The sequence below is a fragment of the Entelurus aequoreus genome, linkage group LG03 (assembly GCF_033978785.1).
Source record: "Entelurus aequoreus isolate RoL-2023_Sb linkage group LG03, RoL_Eaeq_v1.1, whole genome shotgun sequence".
NCBI classification, from domain to species: Eukaryota; Metazoa; Chordata; class Actinopteri; order Syngnathiformes; family Syngnathidae; genus Entelurus; species Entelurus aequoreus.
Genome location: NC_084733.1, coordinates 44800374 through 44820303, shown reverse-complemented (window position 1 = coordinate 44820303; position 19930 = coordinate 44800374). Strand labels below are relative to the sequence as shown.

The window sequence follows — 19930 nt, the reverse complement described above, 5'->3', positions numbered from 1 at the left end:
TCCATCCAAATTTGATAATCAAATAATTATGGTTAATGCATATCCATTTAACAAATGATGCATCCTGAAGCAGTTGGCAGGTTGGTGTTCTTGGCTAACATCTTTGTGTGTATGTCCTATAATAATGTTTACCTATAAAAGCACCATTGTTAAAGGTCAATTATTTTAATGTTGCTGCTGAAGTTTAAACATGTCCTCTTAAAACAGGGCACTTTATTTCATATATTGTTCTTTTGGGTTTTTGTTAGCTGAATAATTAAGCATAGCTAAATGTTTATTAAAAAGAGTGGAGATTATATTTGACTTTTTTTATATTATTTTAAAAGATTTTTCTTTTTTCTTATCTCCAAACAACTCTGAAGTTGGAATCATATTAAACTTACTTTTCTTATTTGTTGGTACCTGTTTGTGTGTATTTGGGATCCCTATCGATCCTGAAAATTGAAAATCAAGGCATGGTGGTGGAGATATTTATTTATGTCAATGAATATTTTCATATATGTGTTAGTTAATGGGCCAAACTACACTGCTCAAAAAAATTAAAGGCACAGTTTTTTTTATCAGGGTATGGCATGAATTCAATTGCACTTTTCTGATAAGGTTTTGGTCAGGTACGTGGCAGAGGGGGTTGTTAATCAGTTTCAGCTGCATTGGTGTTGATGGAATTAACAACAGGTGCACTAGAGAGGCAACAACGAGATGGCCCCCAAAACAGGACTGGTTTTGCAGGTGGAGGCCATTTCAAGTTCCTCCCTCTTGATCTTTTTTAACTGTTTTTCCACAAGTGTTGGCTTTAGCTAGAGTCATTATCATGACTGGGAGCATGAGGCGATTTCTTAACCCTCCTGAAGTTGCGCAGATTGTCCTACTCCTCCAGGATGGCACATCCATGCATGTTGTTGCAAGAAGATTTGATGTGTCTCCCAGTACAATCTCCAGAGCATGGAGGAGATTCCAGGAGACAGGCAGTTACTCTAGGAGAGCTGGACAGGGCCGTAGACAGTCCTCATCCCATCAGCAGGACCGATATCTGCTGCTTTGTGCAAGGAGGAACAAGTTGAGCACTGCTCGAGCCCTACAGAATGACCTCCAGCAGGCTACTGGTGTGAATGTCTCTGCCCAAACAGTCAGAAACAGACTTCACAAGGTTGGCCTCAGGGCACGACGTCCTGTAGTGTGCCCTGTGCTCACTGCTCAGAACCGTGGAGCTCGATTGGCATTTGCCATAGAACACCAGAATTGGCAAGTCCGCCAGTGGCGCCCTGTGCTTTTCACAGATGAGAGCAGGTTTACCCTGAGCACCTGTGATAGACGTGAAAGGGTCTGGAGAAGCCAAGGAGAGCGCTATGCTGCCTGCAACATCATTCAGCATGACCCGTTCGGTGGTGGGTCAGTGATGGTCTGGGGAGGCATTTCCATGGAGGGACGAACAGACCTCTACAGGCTAGAGAACGGCAGTCTGACTGCCATTAGGTATCGGGATGAAATCCTTGCACCCATGGTCAGACCCTACGCTGGTGCAGTAGATCCTGGGTTCCTCCTGGTCCACGACAATGCCCGGCCTCATGTGGCAAGAGTATGCAGACAGTATCTGGAGGATGAAGGAATTGACACAATTGAATGGCCCTCACGATCACCTGATCTAAACCCGATAGAACACCCCTGGGACATAATGTTTCGGTCCATCAGACGCCGCCAGGTTGCTCCCCAGACTTTACAAGAGCTCACTGATGCCCTTAGACAGATCTGGGAGGACAACCCACAAGACACCATCCGTCGTCTCATTAGGAGCATGCCGCGACGTTGTCAAGCATGCATACGAGCACGTGGGGGCCACACAAGATATTGAAAATCATTTTGAGTTGCAGAAATTGAATTTAAGCAAAATGGACGAGCCTGCCACATTATTTTTTCACTTTGATTTTTGGGGTGTCTATATACTGAGCCCTCTGTAGGCTGAAAACTTTTTTTTCCATCAAAAGATGTGCCATCCTTTTGTTCCTGAGACATTAAACTGTCCATATCAGTATAGATATCCGAAAAAAAATGTCACCATTGAAATCTGATGTGTTTTCAAAGTGTTCCTTTAATTTTTTTGATCAGTGTATATTGGGATATGAGTTTTGATCCATATCGCCCAGCCCTACACTCGTGTTATCGACTTTGCTAGCACAGTTTAGGGATTTTCTCTGTTAATTGAGCGTTACGGTAGGCCTTATGATGGCATTGTGTTATATGTATGCACATGTGTACCTTGTTTGAGTGTTAATAATGACATTTTAATATTTAAGACATTTAATATTGCTACAAAAAAAAAGTCTGTGCTACAAAAAAAAAATCTGTGCTACTAATTTTTTTCATTTCGTAGTACCGGTGCTACATGTGAAAAAGCTAAGCGTACAGCACTGCCTCAGATACGCACATGATTGTATTACACGCACACACTTCTGAATGCGCGCGCACACGTTATATTACACACTCACGAATCTGGATACACTCGCTCACATCTTACACAGCAGAAATGTTGCAAAAGTCACGTGTAAAAAAAGACAGCCAATAGAGGGTTCTTGTTTCTCACAGATCATATATACTCATGCACAGATTGTATTACACACATACGCTTCTGAGTGTGCGCGCAAACCTTGTATTACACACTCACGAATCTCGATGTGCTCGCTCAAATCTTACACGGCAGAATTGTCGCAAAAATCTTGTGTAAGTAGACAGCCTATTGAGTGTTCCATCTGATTAGGGACAGACAGACAACTTAAAACACACCTACGCGGATCTCAAACACATGTACCTTATTTTTCAGAGTATAAGTCGCTCCGGAGTATAAATCGATCCGGAGTATAAGTCGCTCCGGAGTATAAGTCGCACCGGCCGAAAATGCGTAATAAAGAAGGAAAAAAACATATGAGTCGCACTGGAGTATACGTCGCATTTTTTTGGGGAATTTATTTGATAAAACCCAACACCAAGAATAGACATTTGAAAGGCAATTTAAAATAAATAAAGAATAGTGAACAACAGGCTGAATAAGTGTACGTTATATGACGCATAAATAACCAACTGAGAACGTGCCTGGTATGTTAACGTAACATATTATGGTAAGAGTCATTCAAATAACTATAACATATAGAACATGCTATACGTTTACCAAACAGTCTGTCACTCCTAATCGCTAAATCCAAAGAAATCTTATACATCTAGTCTCTTACGTGAATGAGCTAAATAATATTATTTGATATTTTACGGTAATGTGTTAATAATTTCACACATAAGTCACTCCTGAGTATAAGTCGCACCCCCGTCCAAACTATGAAAAAAAACTGCAAATAATTTTGCGACAATAATACTTCCATAAGGCATTTTTCTTCAAAAAAGGCTACATGGTGCCTAGTAACCATTGAGAACAGACGCTGGCTCGACCACCATGCATATTTAATGAGCTGGATGTGACGTCATGTAAATCCAAGCAATACCCGATAATGACAATGTGAAAAAGTTGTTTTAAAAATATGTCATGTACTTCAGTATTCACAGCATTTGCTCAATACTTTATAATGCACCTTTGGCAGCAATTACAGCTTCACTTCTTTTTGAATACAATGCCACAAGCTTGGCACACCTGTCTTTGGGCAGTTTCGCCCATTCCTCTTTGCAGTACCTCTCAAGCTCCATTAGGTTGGATGGTAAGCGCTGAAACACATCCCCACAGCATGATGCTGCCACCACCATGATTCGCTGTAGGGTTGGTATTGGCCTGGTGATGAGCAGTGTCTGGTTTCCTCCAAACAAAAATGTATAGTTTTTTTTCCCTCAATGTGTGTCATCTTGTGGTGCCATCTTTTCATGAATTGCCAGAATGGTCAAATTTTAATTACAGTGTTGGCTCTTTACACATTTCTGTATTCATCATCTTCCTTAATGCTGATCCCCACTTGACATTATTTGTTTGATCTCAACTGGAGAAGATTAGCTGGCTTCGGTGCTGTTTGTACGTTAGAAATTGTATTGGCTCCTTAGCTTTGAGGACTAAATTGGCAAACTAGTGTCTCTTAATTTTTTAAAACACAGGCTTTCCCATCTGAACAAAAGACGCATCTTTTCCAAAACTGGACTTTCATTTATCATGAATACTGCTTAAGATAATGGTGTTCCTCCATCACAAAGTGTACATTTACTGTGACCAATGGAGACACTGTGCTCCCATAACTCAGATGATCAACCTCTCAACTCAACCGCCTGCAATAGAAATTAACTTTTGGATTTAAAAACATTCAAATTTAGTGTCTTTTTGTTAGCAGGTCTGTTTGAAAATGTTTTGTTCTTGTATAAATGTACCCTTAAAATACATGTATTCGCAAAGACATTAGTTTTAGTAAACAATAAAATTAACCGACCTTGACAATCAAAACGACTTTATCTTTATGAAGGTAACATTTTTGGAGCAGTCCTGTATTAAATGTCATTAGCTTGTTTAGACATACCTATTGTTGTGACTAGAGGGTGTGAGTTCTATCAGTTAGACATTATCAGTAAAATGAAATATTCATAATGAAGCATAGGTTACAGCACTAATCTTCTGAGTGAGTGTTTATTATCCTTACTTCTTACTAGGGATGTGCAGATCGATCGGCCACCAATCAGTATTTTCCGATTTTTGTGAAAAAGTATGTGATCGCCATTGCCAAATAATGCCTTTTAATGCTAATCACACTTTTTGCCCCCCAGTTGACAGCGGCTAACGTGAAAGTAAGAGTCTCGAGCAGTGCTTCTCAATAATATTTTGTCATGTCCCTCCCCACCCAAAATTAAAATACAATTAAGAACTTGATATGTATTTATTTATTTATCTACGTATATTATGTACTAACCACTCTGAGTTGCTGGCACCAGCACCTACATGCCACCTAGCTGAAGACTTGTGTATTGTTTTCTCACACGCTCCCCAACACCTTATCTTGCCCGTCCCACTATTAAAGTAGTACTGGTCTAATGATTATAAAACTTAAATGCCTACTGAAATGAGATTTTCTTATTTAAACAGGGATAGCAGGTCCATTCTATGTGTCATACTTGATCATTTCGCGATATTGCCATATTTTTGCTGAAAGGATTTAGTAGAGAACATCGACGATAAAGTTTGCAACTTTTGGTCGCTGATAAAAAAGCCTTGCCTGTACCGGACGTAGCGTGACGTCACAGGTTGTGGAGCTCCTCACATCTGCTCATTGTTTACAATCATGGCCACAAGCAGCGAGAGCGATTCGGACCGAGAAAGCGGCGATAACCCCATTAATTTGAGCGAGGATGAAAGATTTGTGGATGAGGAAAGTGAGAGTGAAGGATTAGAGGGCAGTGGAAGCGATTCAGATAGGGAAGATGCTGTGAGAGGCGGGTGGGACCTGATATTCAGCTGGGAATGACTAAAACAGTAAATAAACACAAGACATATATATATATATATACTCTATTAGCCACAACACAACCAGGCTTATATTTAATATGCCACAAATTAATCCCGCATAACAAACACCTCCCCCCTCCAGTCCATATAACCCGCCAATACAAATCAAACACCCGCACAACACACTCAGTCCCACAGCCCAAAGTACCGTTCACCTCCCCAAAGTTCATACAGCACATATATTTCCCCAAAGTTACGTACGTGACATGCACATAGCGGCACGCACGTACGGGCAAGCGATCAAATGTTTGGAAGCCGCAGCTGCGTACTCACGGTAGCGTGTATCCAACTCAAAGTCCTCCTGGTAAGAGTCTCTGTTGTCCCAGTTCTCTACAGGCCAATGGTAAAGCTTGACTGTCGGGAATGTAAACAATGAAACACCGGCTACGTGTTTGTGTTGCTGCAGCCGGCCGCTAATGCACCACTTCCCACCTATAGCTTTCTTCTTTGCTGTCTTCATTGTTCATTAAACAAATGGCAAAAGATTCACCAACACAGATGTCCAGAATACTGTGGAATTTTGCAATGAAAACAGACGACTTAATAGCTGGCCACAATGGTGTCCCAAAATGTCCGCTACAATCCGTGACGTCATGCGCAAACGTCATCATACCGAGACGTTTTCAGCAGGATATTTCGCGGGAAATTTAAAATTGCACTTTACTAATCTAACCCGCCGTATTGGCATGTGTTGCAATGTTAAGATTTCATCATTGATATATAAACTATCAGACTGCGTGGTCGGTAGTAGTGGGTTTCAGTAGGCCTTTAAAAAATATCTGTATTTCATGTACGCAAGCATGTTTTAGTGTAACGGAGGCTAGCCAGTATGACTTTGCTATGTGTACCTTGACAAACTTCACTTCCTGACACCTTCACAGTATGTTCTGGCTACTGGGTTAGCAACTCGTGTTTTTGGCCTAGTGGCTAGCACACTGACTTACCTTTCATTCGGGTGACATGGGTTCAAGCCCCGCTCAGAGTGGTGGCAGTATGGGAAGATCGAAATACAACGCTAAGCCACTACGTTCAGAGACGCCGAGATGAGCGGTCGCACCCTCTTTCGCTCCCGATCGGGAATCCAAACAACTGCTCGGATTATCCCACACTTCCTCCTTTTTCTACTGTGGATCACGGATTTATATTTTAAACCTCCTCGGATACTCTACCCTCTTGAAAATGAGAGTCGAGAACGCGAAATGGACATACACAGTGACTTTTATCTCCACGACAATACATCGGCGAAGCACCTTGGCTTTGGAGCTAACGTGTTAGCATCGTGCTTGTCTGCACATCGAGGCAAAGTGAACATGCATGCCCCTGACTGGAAGGATAGACAGAAAGTCAATAATACTACTATTACTTCTACTATCAGGAGACACTGAACTCAACCCTGGACCTGCAACAACACGGTTAATGTTGTCCCGACTGGCGAAGACTAGCAATGCTACGGCTACCGGCTCATCTCAGCTCAAGCTCACCTGTGCTCCAGCGGTCGGCGGCTCGGCGGAGGACATCGCCCCGTTCATCGACACGGTTGGAGGCTCGGAGGCTCGGCGGCGGCGGTGGAGGACGACCCGGTCATCAGAGAAGGCAGCGACTCAGCGGCGGTGAACGACGCGGCGGCTGAGGTGGACGGCGACCCAGACATCGGTGATTGCGGGGAACTGCACGAGATGGCGGGGGTCCACGCGACCTCTCCCGGGTCCCGGACGGTCGAGGACGCGGCATACACAGGATTTAGAGGCGCCTTTACACAAACATTTTCGTTATTCTCGTTCTCTTTGTCTTCAAAAAAGCCCGCCAAAAGGAAACCCAACCCATCCCCAAGCAACACTACCTGGCCTCCTCCTCCCTCTCCCTCCCCTCCCCCTTTCTCTCCCTCCCCCTTCACCTGGAGGACGATCAATATGCCTCTCTCTCTCTCTCCTCTCTCTCCTTGCTCTTCACCTGCAACCGCAATAATAACCAACAATTTTTCTGGTCAGTACCACAACACAGCAGACTCTGATGCTCTTTTTGGTTCCAGTGGACTACACATCATCCACCTTAATGTGAACAGCCTCTCTGGAGCCAAACTCGACCAAATCAGAGAAATGTTCCTCAACACGAAGGTAAAAATCTTGTGTTTCTCTGAAACCAAATTTGATCAAAGTATTTCTGACTCAGAGATAGAAATACAAAACTTTTCGGTTATCAGAAAGGATAGGAATAAACACGGTGGGGGCGTTTGTATGTATATTCACCAGGATATTAAATACATAACTCGCACTGATCTTAACCACAATGACCTGGAATCTGTGTGGGCGGAAATCAAATTTAAAAATGCTAAGCCGGTACTAATAGGGACTGTTTATAGACCCCCTAATCAGAGTGATTTCTATGGGGCTTTGGAAGAATGCTTGGCGGGGACAGACAACATGGAGAAAATTATAACTGGGGATCTGAACACAGATATTCAACGCAAAGATGCGCCTGTCTTCAGATCCTTCAGCAAGTTTTGTAATCTGCACGGTCTTTCCCAGCTAATAGCGCTACCCACAAGGGTGTGTGATTCCACCCAATCAACCATAGATCTCATTCTCACTTCAGACCGGCATAAAATAAAAAATAGTGGGGTCATGATCTGTGGTCTTAGCGACCACTATCTAACCTTCTGCACCCGTAAAATAGCCAAACCTAAAGCCAATGGCCACATAACAGCCCAATCCAGATCCCTCAAAAAATACTCCAATGACAATTTCAATTTAAAATTAGATGAGTGGGACTGGTCCCCTGTGCTCGCGAGCAACCTGGTCGATGTCGCTTGGGATCGCTTCAAAACGGCGTTCCTAAAGATACTAAATGACATGGCTCCCGTGAAAACAGTCAGGATCAAAGCCCGCTCGGAACCATGGATGAATCCGGACCTATTAGCTGCCATAAAAGACAGAGACAGGAAATACTCTGAATACCAAAAATGTAAAACAGAAGTAGATAAACAACCCAATAATATCAACCTCAAATTACTCCTTTCAACTCTCAAAAAGCAATGCAATAAATTAAGAAATAAGTCAACCAACCTGACTAAATCCTTAAAAAAAAATTACATTAACGACAAAATAGAGGAAAACACGAATAAGCCATGTGAGCTCTGGAAAATTCTCAACAACCAGCTTCCTGGTTGCAGCCAGAAACTTAAAACAAGACTCACCAACATCAGCATCAAGGAGGGTGACTCCCTCATTACAGACAAAATGGAGTTAGCTAGCAGACTTAACATCTTTTTCACCAGCATAGCTGCAACTCTTGTCAACAAGCTGTCCCACCACTCTGGTCGCTTTGGTGTAGAACACATTAAAGCCTTCTACAGAAAGCTAGGAGTATCCAACGATGATTTCAAATTAGAAATGGTCACAGCTGATGAGGTGTTTAAAAAATTGAGCGCGCTCCACCCTAACAAGGCCACCGGCCTTGATAATATTCCCTCCAGATTCCTCAGGGACTCTGCCTCCATCATTGCCCCGATCATCACGCACATAATAAACCTATCAATTACACAAGGCCAAGTACCAAAAGATTTTAAGATAGCAAGAGTAACTCCCCTCTTTAAAAAAGGAAGCAAATTGGAACCTGGCAACTACCGACCTGTTTCTATTCTCAGCTCCATTTCGAAAGTAATGGAGAAAATAGTTTATGAACAGGTCGATAGTTACCTTGCCACTAATAAACCATGTAGAAATTCCAATCCGGCTTCAGAACTAACCACTCCACTGACACATGCCTTCTCTATCTGACCGACCACATCAAACATGAGGTGGACGCGGGCAAATACTGCGGCATGGTCATGCTGAACCTTCAGAAGGCCTTTGACACCGTTAACCACGCTATACTGTTGGATAAGCTCAGAGCAATCGGATTTAACAAAACCTCTTGGAGCTGGATGCAATCTTACTTGGAGGGGAGGGAGCGGGTGGTAGAGGTGAACGGCACCGTGTCCCCCCCCCTCTCGGTGAGCTGTGGAGTCCCCCAAGGCAGTATATTGGGACCTTTACTGTTCCTAATATACATAAACGACATGTCATCGGCATGCAACTGTGAATTGTTTTTGTTTGCGGATGACTCTGCCTTGCTGGTATCCGGCAAGGACAAGTCACAGGTGGAGAAAATCCTCAGTGCTGAGCTCTGTAGAACTTGCACCTGGCTCGCTGACAACAAGCTATCCATCCACTTGGGTAAAACAGAATCCATCCTGTTTGGGTCCCACATCAAACTTAAGAGAGTCAATGACTTCACCATAAAAGTAGGTGACAGTGTCATCACCAGGAAAGATGAGGTCACCTACCTAGGTTCCATTCTAGAGGCTAACCTTTCCTGTGATAAAATGGCAACCAAGGTAATCAAAAAGGTTAACCAACGAACGAGATTTCTCTACAGAATTTCCTCTCTGGTCAACAAAAGCACCTTGAGGATTCTGGCGGGAACTCTCGTTCAACCCTTTTTCGATTACGCATGCACCTCCTGGTACCCTAGCACCTCCAAAACCCTCAAATCTAAACTCCAAACATCTCAGAACAAGCTAGTCAGGTTACTTCTAGACCTCCACCCCAGATCCCACCTCACTCCTACCCACTTCTCTAAAGTGGGCTGGCTCAAGGTGGAGGACAGAGTTAAACAACTTGCACTGAGCCTAGTCTATAAAATCCGCTACACCTCCCTGATACCGAAGTACATGTCAAACTACTTCCTTAACGTAAATGACCGCCATAACCACAACACCAGGGGGTGCTCCACTAACCACGTTAAACCCAGATTCCGAACTAACAAAGGTCTTAACTCATTGTCTTTCTATGCCACATCAATGTGGAATGCGCTCCCAACAGGTATAAAAGAAAGGGCATCTCTATCCTCCTTCAAAACTGCAATAAAAGTTCACCTCCAGGCAGCTACAACCCGAAACTAACACCCTCCCCGGATTGCAAATAATCAAATGTAAACAATCAAATGCAGATACTTTTTCTTTTTCTTATGCCTTCTGATCTCTCTCTCTCTCTCTCTCTCTCTCTATGTCCACTACTTGATGTCCATACCCCCCCCCCCCCCACACCCCTGATTGTAAATAATGTAAATAATTCAATGTGATTATCTTGTGTGATGACTGTATTATGATGATAGTATATATGATAGTATATATCTGTATCATGAATCAATTTAAGTGGACCCCGACTTAAACAAGTTGAAAAACTTATTCGGGTGTTACCATTTAGTGGTCAATTGTACGGAATATGTACTTCACTGTGCAACCTACTAATAAAAGTCTCAATCAATCAATCAATCAAAGCACACCTGATAGGGGGTGCCACACATGTGCCACGAAAGAATAACCCTCCCCCCCACCACAGAACCCATAATAAAGCCATAATGTTAGCTTCACACAGGAACATCTTTGGAACAAAAAAATGGTAATTCATCTTCATGTCTGCTGCATTCTTTAGGAGATGGGAATGTGTAAATACAAATACTTGAGTGTAACACCACACCTGATATACTTTTAATAACTCAAGTAAAGGGTCAACGTCTATGTACTACTGTATATGTCCTCCACGTAGATCATCCATCCATCCATTTCCTACCACTTGTCACTTTCGGGGTAGCGAGGGGGCTGGAGCCTCTCCCAGCTGCACACGGGCGGAAAACAGGTTAGATCCTGGGACAAGTCGCCACCTCATCACAGGGCCAACTCAGATAATCAGACAACGTTCATACTCACATTCACACACTCGGGCCAATTTAGATCAGTAGTTCTTAATTATTTTTTGTCACGCCCGGTCTAAGAGACAAAAAAAAAAGTTCACACACCCTCTGAATTCATATCCTAATGAGAACTTGACAGTATATATTTATATCCTCATTACCGGTAAACTGAATGTCTGTATACTTTCTCGATTGATTCGAGCACTGCTGCTACTGTGTGCATGTTCGAAATAAACTTCAACCATAACTGTAAATTTAGCAGTTGGGTTGTGTATCGTTGAAGAATGAAAAAAGACATTGATACTGGAAATCCCTTGTCTTGCAGGCCCTCCCCGACACCTCACTGCACCTCCCTAGAGAGAGGATAAAATATCAACTATGAATTAAATAAGTAATGGATCATAAATTTTGCTTTTGGTTAGTTATTGTGCACTATTGACTTTGTTTTGCTCAAATAATTGTATGTAATAAAAGAAAATAAAGAAATGGTTTAAATATTGTGTTGATATTGTTAAACTGTTAGTAGCACTCATCGTAAATACATAGAAAAGTTTACAGTTAATACATGTGACTGGTATTGACAGATCTCATTAATGGAAGATCGGTATCAGAATTAGCAGCACAAAACCCTAATCGGAACATCCCTATATGTAATGTTATGTGATTTTATTTTAATGTGTAACATTCTCATAGTCACTTTTTGACTTTTTCTTAATCTACTACCTATGTAAAGTCTCTTATTTGATGTATATTTTTAATCAACCACAATTTGGCATATAAATCAAAACAAAAGTACACTCTGCAAATATTAATAGAAATGTTGTTTTTTTCATGTTACCTACAGAACATGACGTACAGGAGTTCAGTGAAAAACCGAACCAAGATGTAGAAGCAGATGAACAGAAAAAAAGAAGGAAAAGAAGAAAAAAGAGACGGAATCTTAAAGGAGACTTGTGCAAAGATGGAGTGGCTCCAATCAAAGATTCTCGCATTGGTCAGAATGATATGCCAGCTGATGAGGAAGCAGTGCTCATTAGCCGGAACAAGAAGAGGAAACTGAAGAAGAAGCGGCACAAAGAGAAGCTGCTCTCAATGGGCTTGATGCCTCGGGCGTCTGCTCTGGAGTTCACTTACCAAAAACAAAAGGAGGATGGGAGAGGATGTGAGGATAGTTGCTGAGGTAGCAGATTTTTCGCAGATTACATTAGAAATCTATAAATTAGATTGTAAGTGTAGAGCTTTGAACATTGTTGTATTATTCTACGATCATCTGGTCTGATGTTGCTTTGCACATGTGTGAATTTGATTGCATTTGTTGGATAACACACCTTTTGGAAACCTAGAGATTAGGCCTGGGCGATATATAAATGTTATCGATATATTCAAGTTTTTTGTTACAGACGATTTTAAAAAATCTATTTTTTTTTCTCCTCTTGCTCCGTCACACTTGCCTCTCAGCAGCTTCAGTAGCTTGCGCCGTCCCCTTATTTCCTTATTGGCTCACGTAGCAAAACATGGGGAATGCTAACGAGAGCGAGACCTTTGTTTTGAAAAAAAGAAATGTGTTGTCAGTAGTTTGGTTTTGCGACAACAGGCGTGGAACAAATGACTGCACGGTGCCAAGTTTGTTTCAAAAAGGCATCCGCACAACGAACTTGTTCCAGCATCTGAAACCGAAGCCCCCAGACCAGTGCGAGAAAATACAGTTCTTTACGAGGCAAACAAGACGCAACAACACACAAACTACAAGCTGAAAATCACCTTGCTATGGTGGAATCATTTACACAAGGTATGTATGATGATGCAATGTATGATGAGAAAGAAGCATAGTGCCTAGAGCAGACCTGGGCATTGTGCGGCCCGCGGGCCGCATCCGGCCCTTTGTACGTCCCTGTCCGGCCCGCGTGAGGCCAATTATAAATTACAAAATAAATTTTAAAAAGCATCTATTTCGAGTGTGCAATACAACGGTGCTGCTTTTGTTTTGAAAAGCGTTATTTGTATTACTTCTGTGTGGACGTATGCTCGTGCGCGCAGCGGCAATCTCAAATTACAAAATAAATTTAAAAAAACATCTTTGTCGTGCGTGCAATACAACTGTGCTGCGTTTATTTTGAAAAGTGTTATATGTGCGTATGTCCTGTGAGGGAAGGCGCACAGCGACAAGTGATGCCCGGTTATCCCCGAGACGCTAAAAAGAGAAAAGTTGATGACGAATGGCGTGTTTTCAACAAGACAAGTAAAGGTAAAGCTGTGTGCTTATTTGTGGTACACACGTTGCTGTGTTTAAAGAATATAGTGTAACGACCTGCTGAAGTAGATGTTGTCTTCTTGAGTTGCGTAAATGAGGAGTGAGGAGACGTGCGTGTGGAAGGAACGAGATATGTTGAGCTGTGTTAGTATAGCTTGCTCAATAAAAGTTTAAAAAGAGCGTCAGACTTGATGTGCACTTCTTCTGGACGCTACAATTGGTGGCAGAAGTAAAACTTTGCGCATACTGCACTGTTTGTGTGCTACGTCATCGGGAGGTACGTGCCACGTGAGGAGCTCGCCGCAAAGAGAGAGAGAGAGAGAGCGTTTACAGGTGCAGCCACGCTGCTTGCCACGGGGGGAATTCCGCCCTCAATGAAGACTCCCAGGTTTGATGGCAAGGCGAACTGGGAGGCATTTCATCCCACTTCTGACATCAATTGTAGCGTCCAGAAGAAGTGCACACCAAGTCTGATACACTTTTTAAACTTTTATTGAGCATGCTATACTAACACAGCTCAACTTATCTCGTTCTTTCCAAAAGGAAAACCAATCCTCACTCCTCATTTCCGCAACAGCAACGCTTCCTCCTTCTTCGCCAATCACCTTACAGGCGTGCTACGTTCACAACGTTTTCTTATCTGGTTAAATAAAGGTTTTACAACAAAGAGGATGCAGGATAAAGTGACAGAAATTGAAATTTTTGTATTGTAATATACATCAGGAAGTGTTGTGTAAGAAAGTGTTAAAAATAAAACCATCAAAAGCCATCTGCTTTTGTATAAAGATAAGTTAGGTTAAATGAAAATATTATTATTATTATTATCTATCTTACGGTATATCAAAAATAATTTGATCAAAATTTAATTGAAATATTGTCAGTGTGGCCCTCCAGCAGTGCTCGGGTTGCTCATGCGGCCCCCGGTAAAAATTAATTGCCCACCCCTGCCCTAAACACTCTGTACAAATGTACACTCTATACACTCTGTACAAATGTGACTCTATACACTGTACAAATGTACACTCTATACACTCTGTACAAATGTGACTCTATACATTCTGTACCAATGTACACTCTGTACAGTGGGTGAAATGAATATATACATGAATATCTACCTGAAAAAAACAGGGTGGTTAGTGGAATGGGTTATTGCACCGAAGAGAAGGCAGTTATGAGGGACAATGGGGCAGTCCGTTCAGGGTGGTTATGGCCCTGGGGAAGAAGCTGTTCTTTAGCCTGTTTGTCTTGGTTTTAATGCACCTGTAGCGCTTCCCAGAGGGCAGCAGGTGGTACAGGTCAGAGCCAGGGTGGGTGCTGTCCTTGATGATGGCACTGGCTCTGTTGAGGCAGCGGGAGGTGTAGATGTCCATCGGAGAGGGGAGAGGGCGGCCGATGATCTACTGAGCCGTTTTGACCACTCTTTGCAGCCTCTCCCTGTCTGCTGCAGTGCAGCTGCTGTACCATACTGTAATACAGTAGGTCAGCAGGCTCTCGATGGACGAGCGGTAGAAGGTCAGCAGCAGGTCAGGCTTCAGGTTGTACTTCCCGAGGACTCTCAGGAAGTGTAGCCGCTGCTGAGCCTTCTTGATGATTGATGTGGTGTTGACTGTCCAGGAAAAGTCGTTAGAGATGTGGACTCCAAGGTACCTGAAGGTGTGGACCCTCTCTACACGCTCACCGTTGATGTAGAGGGGGCAGGGTCGGTGCTGCTCCTCCTGAAGTCGACGATGATCTCTCTGGTCTTGCTGGTGTTGAGAGCGAGGTTGTTCTCCGAAGACCAGGCCATCAGCTTCAGGACCTCCTCCCTGTAGGCAGCCTCGTCACCCCAGGAGATGAGCCCAACCACATGGGATGACTATCGTCAGCGAACTTGACGGTGAGGTTGTCACTGTGGGCTGGACTGCAGTCATGGGTGTAGAGGCAGTAGAGGAGGGGGCTCAGCACACAGCCCTGTGGGGAGCCGATGCTCAGCGTGCGGGAGGATGAGAGGTGGGGGCTAAGTCTCACATTCTGGGGTCGGTCCGTTAGGAAGTCCCTTATCCAGGCGTTTGTGAGAGGGGGGAGGCCAAGAGTGACCAGTTTATTGCAGAGTCTGTCCGGGATTATTGTATTGAAGGCAGAACTATAATCCACAAAGAGCATCCGGACGTAGCTCTGCTGCTGCTCCAGGTGGTTCAGAGCAGAGTGGAGAGCAACAGCGATGGCGTCCTCTGTGGATCTGTTCGCCCGGTATGCGAACTGGTGGGGGTCGAAGTCTGGAGGTATATGGTCCTTGATGTGCTGGAGAACCAGTCTCTCTAAGCACTTCATGATTACCGGAGTGAGGGCCACTGGTCGGTAATCATTCAGGCTGGTGATGGGAGACTTCTTCGGCACCGGGATTATTGTAGATGACTTCAGGCAGGATGGGATGACTGCCTGAGCCAGGGAGAGTTTGAAGATCCTGGTGAAGGGGGGAGCGAGCTGGTGGGCGCACGCCCTGAGCGCCTTTCCAGGTACTCCGTCTGGTCCGGCAGCCTTCCTGGGGTTCACAGCCAGGAGCACTCGTCTGACACTGTGCTCCTGTACAGTGAGTGGAGTGGTGCCGGAGCCTGGTGGGGCCAGGGGAAGGGCTGGAGCAGATGAATGACGCTGGGGGGTTTCGAAATGGGCAAAGAAACAGTTAAGCTCCTCTGCCAGTGTCGCACTCTGATCCGCAGTTGTCACATCGCAGCCTCTGAAGTTCGTGATGTCATGAATGCCCCGCCACACCTCCCGTGAGTTATTGCTTGACAGATGGGACTCTATGCACCTCCTGTGGTCCGCCTTTGCTTTTTTAATCCCTCTCTTCAGGTCGGCTCTAGCAGCACTGTACAGTGCCCCGTCCCCTGACCTGAAGGCTGCGTCGCGGGCCCTGAGGAGTGTGCGGACCTGTCTGGTCATCCAGGGTTTCTTGTTGGGGTAAACCCGGATGGTTTTTTCCACAGTCACATTCCCGATGCAGAACTGTATGTAGTCCAGCACTGTTCCTGTGGCTGTCTCCAGCTCCTGTTGTTGGAAGAGGTCCCAGTCTGTGTGTTGGAAGCAGTCCTGAAGTTTGGGGAGTGCATCGTCAGGCCAGGTCATAATAGTCTTTGTGATGGGCCTGGCCTGGCGTCTGATGGGGGTGTAGGTAGGATAGAGCAGGAGGGAAAGATGGTCTGACTGTCCAAGCTGGGGGAGGGGTGTAGCTCTGTACGCGTGCTTCATGTTGGTATACACGTGGTCCAGGGTGTTCTTTCCCCTTGTAGAACACTTCACGTGCTGGTAGAACTTAGGGAGTACAGTCTTCAGATTGGCCTTATTAAAATCCCCTGCTATGATATGAACACCGTCGGGGTGGGCCCGCTGTTGTTCGTTGACGGTGTTCAGCAGAAGAGAGAGCGCTGTGTTTACTTTGGTGTCCGGTGGAATATACACAGCCGTGATGATAACAACAGACAGCTCTCTCGGGAGAAAAAAAGGCCGACATCTAACAGACATGTACTCCACGTCCGGGCAACAGTGCTGTTCAATGATTGTCCCGTTGTTGCACCAGTTCTCATGCACGTAAATACAGAGCCCCCCTCCTCTGCTCTTACCGGAGTCCTTAGTTCTGTCCTGGCGGAGCAGAGTGCGGCCGGCTAGCTGCATGCTAGCATCGGGTATTTCCGGGTGAAGCCATGTTTTGGTGATAATCATAGCACAACAGTCCCGAACATAGCAGTTTCCAGCGAGTTGTAACTCCAGGTCGTCCATCTTCTGTACGAGGGATCTGGCATTGGAGAGGAACAGGCTCGGTAGAGGTGGCTTGTGGGGTTGTTTCCTAAGCAAGACGCCGGACCTGCGGCCACGCTTCTGCTTCCTCTCCCTCCTCCGTCTGCGCTGTCTCCCAGACCCGACAACAAACCACGGAGAGCCCGGTTCTCTCACTATGTCGTCTGGGATGTTGTGCTCGTGGTGAAAGTCGCTCGAAACAGATATCTCGTGCGAGTTCCCGATATCCAAGAGTGACTGGCGGGTGTACCGGGTGTTTGCAGTACAGGTGGTGCACAAAAGGAAAAAAAACAAGAAGAAAAGGAGGAAAGAGCACTGAAATGGAGAGCCGTAAGCCGCTGCGTCCGTGCGCGCCGCCATCTTGAGATAATTTCAAAATCATGACCTTTGGTTTATTGGAAAAGAAATGTAACTTCTATAATTTAAGAAAAAGATAATTGTATTTGCGGGAAAATGTTTAGTTTGTGGTTTTTCCAACACAAAGAAGGGATGAGCACATCTTGTCAAATATAGTGAATCTCTGCAATTCACCGTATACGTCCCGAAAAATTTGCAACTTTTTGGTAAAGATAACTGTCACCCAAATGCAGCTGGGATAGGCTCCAGCACCCCCGCGACCCTGAAAGGGACAAGTGGTAGAAAATGGATGGATGTGTGAGGCATGTTTAACTGGCGTGTGCTATGCATTTTGCTTGTTAGCTTCCTTCATCACGGGCGAAAAATGGCAATCAGAAGCGAGACGGAGAGGGTTATTGGAGCTGAATCTAATCTGATAATTACGACAGTCGTTTTCATTTAAATGTTCGATCTGAAATTGATCGATCGATCTGTAAACCAGAGGAGAACGTCAACTCACACTGTTGGGGAAGGGGGAGGAGCAAGCCAGCACCGCGTACAGCATAATCCAGTGTCATAAATAGACAATTTAGTCATCTCAATAACTTGTGTTTATTCACTATTTGCTGGTGGTTTTAGGATGTAACTCTTCTGATTAGCAGGAATCTACTGTGTACAAATATTGTGGGTGGAGCTATGAACCAGGGCACCATTTTCGAGCAGCAAAACCAAAAACATTTACTCTTATTAGGTCAGGTAAAGGAAGGAACTACAGAGGGCTGTATGTAATGTCTGAGTTCACTGACATTTGCTCAGTCTCTTGTTATATCCATCCATTTTCTACCGCCAATTATAGTTCATCTCAAAATTGTCTGATTGGATTGACGTCCAAGCTCTTAAATTATTCCACATCAATCTCATCCAACCATGCTTGTACAGACTTTTGCTTTCAGAAACCGAAAATTACTTTTAAAAAAGGTTACAAGCACAGGATTTTACAAAATGTATTCCAATGGTCAACAATTAAGATTTTGAAATTATGCTGACGAATTGATGATGTGTTTGTAAGTATATTTGTGTAAAGCCTATAGGGGTGTTGAATGGCCTTCTCTTGTTTATATGTTCTTCACTGACATTGATGGGCTATTTCCAGCAGGTTCAGACATGCCTTTGTCGGCCCATGCTTGCCTCTCATGCTAAACACCCTGCTTTGACGTGCCCTCATCATCCTTTACCTGCACATACATGCCCTCAATTTGTAAATCCATGCGCTTGAACTTGTTCGCACATCTTACGCATGTTTAAGCCTGTTAACCTTGCCTTAACTCTTGCCTCAGCCAAGGCACCCCAAGCCTGCAAGCACGTTTTCATCCGTGTGTGTGATTGGTTATCGTGCGGCATAATGGAATCAGCAGGGACATGTGGGGAGTTTGTTTGTTTGTGCATGTGTCACAGAAGGAGGGCATGCCGTAGACACCATTCATTATATTCAACTGTCAAAAGACACAAAGTGATGCATGTCTCAGTTCATCACTGTGGCCAAGATGACGTCATGTGGAATTCACTCTGATGCCAAGCCTGCTGTAGTTCTTCCTTTCCTTCCCTATGTGCACCTGCTCCACAACAGCCTGAAAGCTTACCAAACACGCCCATGCTTTTCACGCTGTATGAGTCATTATTTTCACTCTTTGATAATGCAGCTCTAAGAAGCAGGATATGAATCAAAGCCATCCAAGGGTTCTGAATGATTTTTATTTTTTAGCATGTGAAGATTCATTCTCTTGACCTAGCTTTTTTTTCCTCAGAAAAAATATTTTCAGGAAACACATTTGCCTTATTACATATATGGGAGTTTAACATAGAATTTTCTAAAACTGCACTGCAGCTTAGTTTGTTCCAATAATCCATGTGCCTGCAGAGAAATGCTCTGATAGCAAGTACAAATCAGCTTTCCTTCCAGAATATTTTTCTACACCATTGAGTTCCTCTGATGATTTACTTGACTGTGGTCCAGTATCACTTTTTGTGCTCCACTGAATTGGACCGTTGCAGACAGTTGTGCACATATGTGGCCGTGGAGAGACATAACGCCGCCTGCATGTTTTGATTTGTAATGTTCATGTACCACACTTTTGTTTTCTTTCTGTTTCTAGAGGAAACCACTGTGGTTGCAACATTGTTCCGATACTGGATAACAGACATTCTTCCCATGAAGAGAGGCAATGAAAGTGAACTTTATACAACACAACCTTACAACAACAGACATTCCGTAAGTATAACTTTAATGTATTTTATTCGTTTGTATCATACAACAATAAAATAAATGCTGCTCACCCCAATCAGTATCGATCTGTTGTTTACCT

At 43.9% G+C, this 19930-nt stretch overlaps 1 protein-coding gene across 3 annotated transcripts in view; it reads left to right on the top strand.

The window, feature by feature from the left end:
• LOC133646490 (glutamate-rich protein 1-like) overlaps nt 1-19930 on the top strand; it is a 34702-nt gene that overhangs the window by 10805 nt on the left and 3967 nt on the right. The window contains exons 4-5 of one of the 3 annotated variants that reach the window (XM_062041906.1): nt 12051-12386; nt 19721-19836. In XM_062041906.1, the coding sequence (XP_061897890.1) occupies nt 12051-12385 (335 nt within the window). In that variant the 3' untranslated portion in view covers nt 12386; nt 19721-19836. Of the gene's footprint in view, nt 1-12050; nt 12962-19720; nt 19837-19930 lie in introns of those variants that run through there. The other 2 variants (XM_062041904.1, XM_062041905.1) reach the window with 2 other exon arrangements.